General features: G+C 41.7%; 1 protein-coding gene across 1 annotated transcript in view; it reads left to right on the top strand.

The window, feature by feature from the left end:
- The window catches only part of fndc3a (fibronectin type III domain containing 3A), a 49,488-nt gene that overhangs the window by 18,265 nt on the left and 22,756 nt on the right, over positions 1-8,467 (top strand). The window contains 1 exon segment of the mRNA XM_020614732.1: positions 1,434-1,509. Coding sequence (XP_020470388.1) covers positions 1,434-1,509 — 76 coding nt within the window.

Below are 8,467 nucleotides of genomic sequence, written 5' to 3'. Positions count from 1 at the left end.
TAAATATGGGTCACGTTTGTGTGAAGAATGCTGATATGAGATATAAAACATAACGCATTGTCTAACAGACAATTTGTATTTAAATGTATGTATGTAAATCTGACTGTAAAAGAGTCAGTGCCTCACCAGCTGTCAACCTCACCGCACGTCACTGCCAGAGATGCAGCTTTCAGGACAAGTTATGTCATATCCCACAAAATCGCCAGAAAAAATAAGCCGTTTTCTGACGGCGAGTTTATTAATTTAGTGTTTGTTGGACTCTGCAGCACTAACATGCCCGGAGAAAAAAGGGCGCATATGAGAACGTCCCCTCTCCCGACGCACTGTAACGAGGAGGGTTGAGGACATCGCAGGAAATCTTTCGATCTACCTACATATGTGAACAGATATTCTCAGTGATGAAGTTCAACAAATCCAGATTTCAATGCACTGAACAAGTAAAATAAACTGAAAATGCACATCTTTAACATGCTGCAATAAACACCTTTTCAGTGTTATGTGAAGTTGAAAATAAAATGGAACTGTGATATAATATTTGTTTTTGTTTTTACTGTTTATTACTTCTATAGGAGTATTTTCCATTTTGACCTACATCACAATTTCATATATTTATATAAATATTTATAGAATATGCGTATTCTTCTGATTACCAGTATAGCAGCTAATCAACACATATAATTTACTGCTTTTTACAATGAGAGAGAATGAATATTCAGCAGAATTAAGTTCAAGTTATCATTGGTTCGGCCCTCCAACACAGTTCAGGTTTCTGATGTGGCCCCTTTTAAAAATTAATTGCCCACCCCTGCTCTAAAGCATCATTAAAGATTATGTTTTCTTTGTCAACCAAAACTGGTCACGGAGGCTCTGCACTTGTCATCTGTAATGAGCAGAGAAAGCGCAGCTGGTATTGGTGTATCAGTGCTACAGGAAACGAGTATTGAAACTTTTTCAAATTTCCAGAAGCGATATTTTTGACAACGCTACTTCCAAACAGTTTGCTTGAGCTACTTTGCTTGTGTGTTACATTTAACACTCATACAGCTTATGGATTGAGTTGTCCAGGCATGGCATGTAATAATTCATCATTGTTTGTCTCCCAGCTAAATTCACAACCGCAGGTATACTGGACCACCACTTCAGCTTTGTGTTTTAATGGGGCCATCTTATTTCAGTTGCTTGTAGCTGCCTCTGCCGGTGTAATCTATATACCTGTTGCAGTAAAGCACTCAGTGGAGAGACAGGATTGGATTTTTTTTTTTTTTTTTTTTTTAGTGATTGTCAGGTGACTACATTACTGGTGTAGCACCAAACAATTTTTGTAGTTGCCTGCTTTTTACAGGAATGTTTCCATTTTTGTTCACACCAGAGTCACGGAGGAAAATTTCCAGAGGTCTTCTTACACTTGGTAATTTCTGTTTGTTTCACCACAGGTAATCCTGGTGCAGGTAAACCCAGGTGAGGCCTTCACTATTCGACGAGAGGATGGTCAGTTTCAGTGTATCACAGGTAAGCTGTTCTGTTATTACAGTATATCTTTCCAGTGTGATTTTTGGATTTGAATGCAAGTTGTTGAACAGTGCAATCATAAAAGATAAGGTGGTCCCAAAATATACATTTTATTATCCATGTAATTATGTTTGGACCCAAGAGAGCAGACAACATATTGTCACTGTGTGGGTTTTAGGGTATTACAGCTGCAAGACAGATGTCTTCTTGGCTACACTTTTCACAGGGCTGCTGAAAAAAAGCTCCCAGAAATGTATGGCTCCTTTAAAATGCTTTGTTTCCTACTTATAGCCCCACATCTGTGGAACGCTATGAGACTGTAAATAATGCAACAAATATTTTTTTTGATTTTGGTTTTCTCAACAAAAAATCTGCTTGGAATCAGAATTTTGGGCAGTTACTTTGGTTTAAATAGAGAAGAGGTTTGCACTGTATATTTACTACAGCTTTGGCTAATTAGTAAAATGTGCATAAATGTCTTTTTTTTGTTCTTCTCTGAAATGTACTAACCCTGTTATAGGAAAAAAATCAGATGAGACCTCCATTTCTCTACATGTAGATAATTAACAGCAATGTAAATAAAGTGTGATCATCATCAGTGTAAGCAAAATCAGATAAAGAGGGATAAATTTTCACTTAACCTCTATGTCAAGAAGTCACCTTCATCTGAGTTCACTCAGCTTTTTTCAGCATGTGCAGTGAAAAAGGGGGCCGGTTGTCAGTGATGCACTGACGTGTTTCAGCAGATATGACAACAAGATGACGGTCATGTCTCACAGGTCCCATTTGGCTCGGTGATATAATTGCATCTTATGGTTCCAGCCAGTATCACTGTATGTATGAGCATTGATATGTGTTAAACCAAAATAGATGTTTTTAAGAGACACAAAGCCAATCAAGCTTCATTACTCTGATTCAGATCACACTTGCTTATGCATAGAACTATGTAAAAATGAGTTAAATGAAATGCTGTATATATACAGACATGATGAATAATATACAATTTATGTAGAAGATAAAGATGGATATGCAAAATGCTGCTGGATCCCAGAAATGTAAATCCTCTTCATTTATGATTTGAGCTACTGTATTCCTTTTTTAAACAGTAACTAGGATATTGACTTTTCATTACAGCACAGTCACAGAATGTGTCACCACTGTATTGTGTTTTTTTTTTTTTCCCCAGACTGCCCAAAAATTTCTAATCATTTTTCCCCTAATCAGCTTTGCTACCCGAATGTCATTTGGCACGCTGCTTTCCCCGCTTAATTTGACAGATGATAAAATGAACTGTGAACTGATAGACTATCATAATGTAAAATAAACACATGGTCTAATTACAGTGTGTTGGTAGAGCAGTTAGAGCAGAATGGCAGTGTTTGTGTAAGATGTGTTACACATTCGCATTTGTCCTGATGACAGTCATTTCCTTTTTCTTCAATTGCTGGTGATTGCGTTGGCTTTGTGACAGCAACAATGAAGCCTGGTTCCAACACGAGGCTGACGTTGTGAATGGAAGACAGCTGGAGTAGTTGCAGGAGGTAGAGTTGTGGGGCCATAATTGTAAACGATTATGTTAAAATGTAGTTGCCCGGGAAAACATCGATCTGAAAATGACTTGCTTTGTTTATGGCTTGCTGCATGACATCCCTCCATGACATTTCTGTCAGCTCAAAGCCACTCTCCTCTTACATATTCAGTTTATTCTAATAAAGAAAACTAAAGGATGCCAGCATAATAAAGGTTTGTGAATGTATAATGGTTGCTACCTTTCGTGACCACGCAGGTAGGTGCTCCCCATTTTAGCATGAATCTAATGACCCATGTGCAGACTAGTGCTTATTGTCTCACTGTTGAAAACACTGGTATTTCTTGCATTTAGCCTTTGACTGTGTCTTGTGACATATATGAATCAACAGTAGGACAGTAGGTCTGAGCAGTAGACCTCAGGCATCCAGGTTTAGATCACAAAGAAGCAAAAAAAAAAAAAAACAGTGACTAAGTGATGCTGCTGAAGCAGGAACCCATCATACAGTTTGTTCACGCAGGGGCTCTTCTTCATACTCCTGCCTGGCTGAACTCCCACACTGGGCTCCTATTATGAGCTGAGTAAACCTTCCTAATGGGGAGCAAGCATACATAGTCTCTCCATCAGAAGAGAAACAAAGAGCTGAGAGGTGCCACATAGATCAGTGTGACTGCTACTAACTGGCCTGTCACAGGGTGCACTCATCTCTTTGTGACGTGAATAGAGGGATGACTCACCGTTTTCAGCGCAAGGAGGGAGAAAGAAGAGTGTGTGTGTTTGTGAGTGCAGGCTTGAACATGTGGTTGGTTGGCTTGGTTTTTTATGCTTTCACAACAACAGACTATCCCTGTTCACTTAAGTGCCTGTTGTGCGTATGCATGCTTTCATTAACTAACCCTGGTCTGTACAGACAGGAACAGTGTGACACACTTACAAAGCCAGGGAGATCTGGTTTACACTTATTTTTTTTCAGAATTTGCTCCTTCCCACACTGGTTTGTGTATTCAGTCATGTATTTTTAGCAGCTGGATGTGCATAATTGCTACATGTTAGCGCAGGGCAGTCTGCTTAATAAGAACAGTCAGTCTTGTAAAATGCAGTTTATAAGAGGCATTTGCCTGTTTTGGTATCTGCCTTGGAGGAGGGGCCATTAGTGGGGGAGGCTAATTAGAGTGGCAAATTTAGCATTGCCCTGCTCCCTATCCTCCTTTCTACAAGGTGAGATGTGTATGTGAGTGGACATGCCCTAATAGCTTTAACTGGGACCCCCAGCATTCCTATGGTCAGCCTTCCTCAGCGTCTGCGTGCATAGATCTGAAGGCTATATCACTGGCGCCAAACAATAGACTGCCTGATTAGCTTGGTGAGTGATGAGGTAACTCAGCATCAGGACCATTGGGTTGATTAGACCCACTTCTTTATCTGACTTAGTCTGCTGCTGGTGATTCACATCACTTTGGATGATTCAGTCTCTGGTTGATGGCAGAAAGCATGATTTAGTTCCACTGGGCTTATTGAGCCTGATAGAGATGTGCCTTCATCCACAAAAGCCAAGACAACCATTCTGTCATCTCGACAGGGAGCTAAGAAGAGTCAATGTGCAGACACCTGGCTCAATTTCAAGCCATGTTGCCAGGGCCCCCTGCCTTTTCTCTCTAGTTGTTGGTCACCAAGCCCATTTGTCTACTTGTTCCTTATCTCTAATGCTGTAGATGTGAAACACCTAATGTCGTTCCTGATGGTGCTGTAGATGTGCTCAGTCGGTTTTCTGACAGAGGGACTTCAGGCTGCCATGTCCCCTGTGCAAGAAACTGAGCAGCAGGACGTGCACTGTTGAACATCTGACACCGTGCAGTGAGGTGGTAAACATAATGTCAAACAAGTTTAGTCCGTCTTAAGAAAAATTCTACTGGAATTTCCTTGTAGGAGCTATACTGCCACCTTTGTTATTTTTTATATAACTCTTCAAGACAAGTTTGAGATTTTAGGATGGAGTGAAAACAGTGCAAAGCCCCTTTCAGACATGCGCTGGAACACTGAAATTGTCTAGACTTAACCTAGGGGAGCTGTATGTGTGGACGCAAATGTCCGAGTCAGTCAACCTGGACTTTAAGCAGACTTTACTCTGACAGCTCCCTAGTACAAAGTCCACGTAATGTCCGAGTGAGCTGGAGTGAGCCCGTGTGAGGACACAGCAGCATATAGTCCAGAGTATTCACACGCCCAAACAAACATCCAATAGTGAAGAAATACGGTCATTTTCAATGAAGAGACCAAAGACAATATCTAATTGGAGTCACGGTGAGATTTGGGAACTTCTGTCATTAACAGCAGGCAGCAGAGTCTCCAGACAAGGGAAGAGACTCTGTTGTTTATGACCAGATTACAAGCTGGCTACGTGATCGCATCATGTCCTGCTTCCTGCGTGCTCTACCTAGGTACGCCCCCAGCACCCACCCCCGAACTGGAAGGTCAGCGGTTCGATTCCCGTTACCTCCAGTCCATATGTCCTGGGCAAGACACTGGACTCCAGGTTGCTCTCGATGGCCAGAGCAGAGCCTTGCATGGACATTGGTGTGTTTGAGAGTTGGCGCCACAGATGGCTGCCTCGGTTCTGTACCGGAGACAAATTCCTTGTGTGTGTGTGTGTGTGTGTGTGTAACATAATCAGCCAATAAAAGTGATTATCATTATCATACACCAAACTGAGTATTTGCGACATTTGTGAAAGGGCAACTCTCGACAAAGTCCGGGCCTGATGTGTAAAAACAGCTCACGTGGTATCATCAATTGAATAGAGACCTTCTGGGTCTGGTTGTGCTCAGAAAGACCATGTGACATGTGCTGGAAGGCAGATCTGTACAGCCACACTCAAAGGTGAGGTGACTGGACTTCATAGAGAGGAAATGCAATATTGTTGAAATATGTGGAAAACACATTTTCAGGCAGTCTGTCCTGGCCAGCATTCATATTGCATTTGTTTTTACACACGATGGTGCCAGAAATAGTTTTTACTGAGACAGTGGTGATTTGATATGGATGGGGGAAAAAACTGAGCTATTACAAAAATGATTTTTTTTTTATATACATATATAGTGTTTGCCAAAAGAGCAAAAATCCAGGCATGGATTTTTTTTTTTAAACTTTATTTCCAGTTTATTTGTAGCTAAACTGTCAGATTTACCAGAAAGTTAGAAACGAGCCATTTCACTAGAGAAAATATGAGTTTCAGCTGCACAAGGCATATCCCTACTTTGTACATCCTGTCTCTCATTATGTTCTTTAACACTATCCCTCCTTTTCCCCTTTCTCATCTCCCACCCCTCTGTTTATTCAGAGCCTTCCACTGAGTTTACATTGTAGCTCAAAAGTCATGCACACAGTTGTGATTTGTTGTAAGATTCCTCACCCCAGGCACCTTCTCTTAAGCAAAAGTCATCACATATGGCTCATATGATCCCACTGCAAACATCAGACACTCTATCAACATTACCACATTATTTTTATATTTGCCACCTCCATCATTTAATTCCAGGGACATGTACACAAATGTGTGTGTGGACGCACACAAGTGCAGTTCATTCACGGTTTCCTCAGTGAGTAGCTCTAAGAATGACTGAGCTTGTGACTCATTTTCCTGTAGCTGGGTTGATACCAAGTGGGAGAGAGAAAGGTATAGAGGACAATAGAAGATAATGAGAGGGAGGAATGTTCAAAAAGACCTTTTTGTTTTTCATCCAAGTTTATTCAGGGGTGGGATGTCTGGAACAGTGTGAATCCAAGTCCACTCAGCTGTTTTTGTGTTTGGTTAATTATCAGCATCACTGTGTTTGTGAGGTTGACTAGAGTGGACACCTCATATCTTGAACAGAGCCAGATAAATAACTATAAAAATATGCACACACACACACACACACACACACACACATCTGGCCCCTGTGGTTATGGCCTTCAGCTCGTTCTGGGCAATAAGCCCAACCTTGGAAGCGAATGGTTCTCCTGTAAACGTCACTCATGCTACTGGGGTTGCTTTGAAATGTCAGAAATTCAGACAAAGTTTACTAATACCCCCAAAATATAGCTGTTCTTATGAAAATGTTCCATTCTTTACTGCACCGCTTCCTCCCTCAGGCTCTTGTCCTTCACACTGACCATTGGAGACTGCCTGTTTCCTCTGTCTGCCTGGATTGGTGGTGGTTGGATGCTAATGGGGCTCTCTATCTGCCTGCATTGGTGGTGGTTGGATGCTAATGGGGCATACTGTGGTGAAGCAGCCTGGCTAAGGATGAGTGTACACATCCATGACTCTGTAATCTACTAATAGAATGATATGCTTATTGTAAATTACTACCCTCCCAATTGATTGAAGATCATTCCTCTCGGCACGAAAAGTGCCAACCATTTACCACAGTGCTATTTCTAAAAATCAAGTTTAGGGTTGTAGCTTGCCGTTAGTACATTTCTGTTTTATTGACAGTTTAGTACTTAACCTTTTTCCCTTGCTAGGCTGTAATTATTAACCTCTGTCAGTTAGGCTGTCTGCTTTCCCTCACCTATCCTCTTTCTCCTCTTTATTTGTGGATGGAGAAAATTTATTAGCTGTAATTAATAATCAAGCCCGCGCCCTCTTTATAGACTCCGAGTTCATCATGTTGCCATTGAGAGCTTATTGAGAGCTCCCATATGAAACCTCTTTGTCTCTCTACCTGTCTCATACTTGTCTCCATCTGTGCCTTTCTCTATTGTTTTCACCCTTGTCTTTTCCCAGCCAGCCTCTTTCTAAGCTTTTCTTCTCTGCTCTCTCTTATTTTCATCGTTTAATTTAAGGTTTATTTGTACATCTGATCATTTTGCTTGAATAGTTTTCTCTGTTTGTAGTATACCTTAGAAGACCCATGTGAAGTCCCACTTTTGTTTGGGTTTGTTTGTTACCAGCTCTGTCCTTTTTCAAACAGGAGGAAACTGGGTGCTCAACATAGCCTTACCATCCTTGCACATCTGTGTATGTGTGCAGATTTGCGTCTGGAGTTAGGTCAGTCTCTCCATCGGCTCTTTCACCAATCCTGACCAGTTATCCACATCTTCCCACCATAACCCACTTTGTTGTGTCCCTGGCCACTCGGACACACTGCACTAGATCCGATCCTGTGGGCAGGCGGAGACAGGGAGAAGAATGTGGGTGTAAATGTGATGTTAGCGGGAGGTGATGGTGTTGCCAAAGTGTTACCTAGTTTCTGTTTACACTGCCAGAATGGGCAGCTTGTTTGTGATTATTCTTGGCTCAGTGGCAGCCCGCTGTGTTGAGAATGAGGACTGATGTTTTTCCCATGGCTGCTTCCTCTGGAAGGCTGGCACTCCACGGCCACGTCAGCACAACCAATTCCCCAGTTGACTCAGGGGGAGGAGAGAGAGAGAGAGGGATGTGGCCTT

This window comes from Monopterus albus, unplaced genomic scaffold (assembly GCF_001952655.1).
Source record: "Monopterus albus unplaced genomic scaffold, M_albus_1.0 scaffold150.1, whole genome shotgun sequence".
NCBI lineage: Eukaryota > Metazoa > Chordata > Actinopteri > Synbranchiformes > Synbranchidae > Monopterus > Monopterus albus.
The sequence above is the reverse complement of the archived record's forward strand: the minus strand, read 5'-3'. Positions and strand labels throughout refer to the sequence as shown.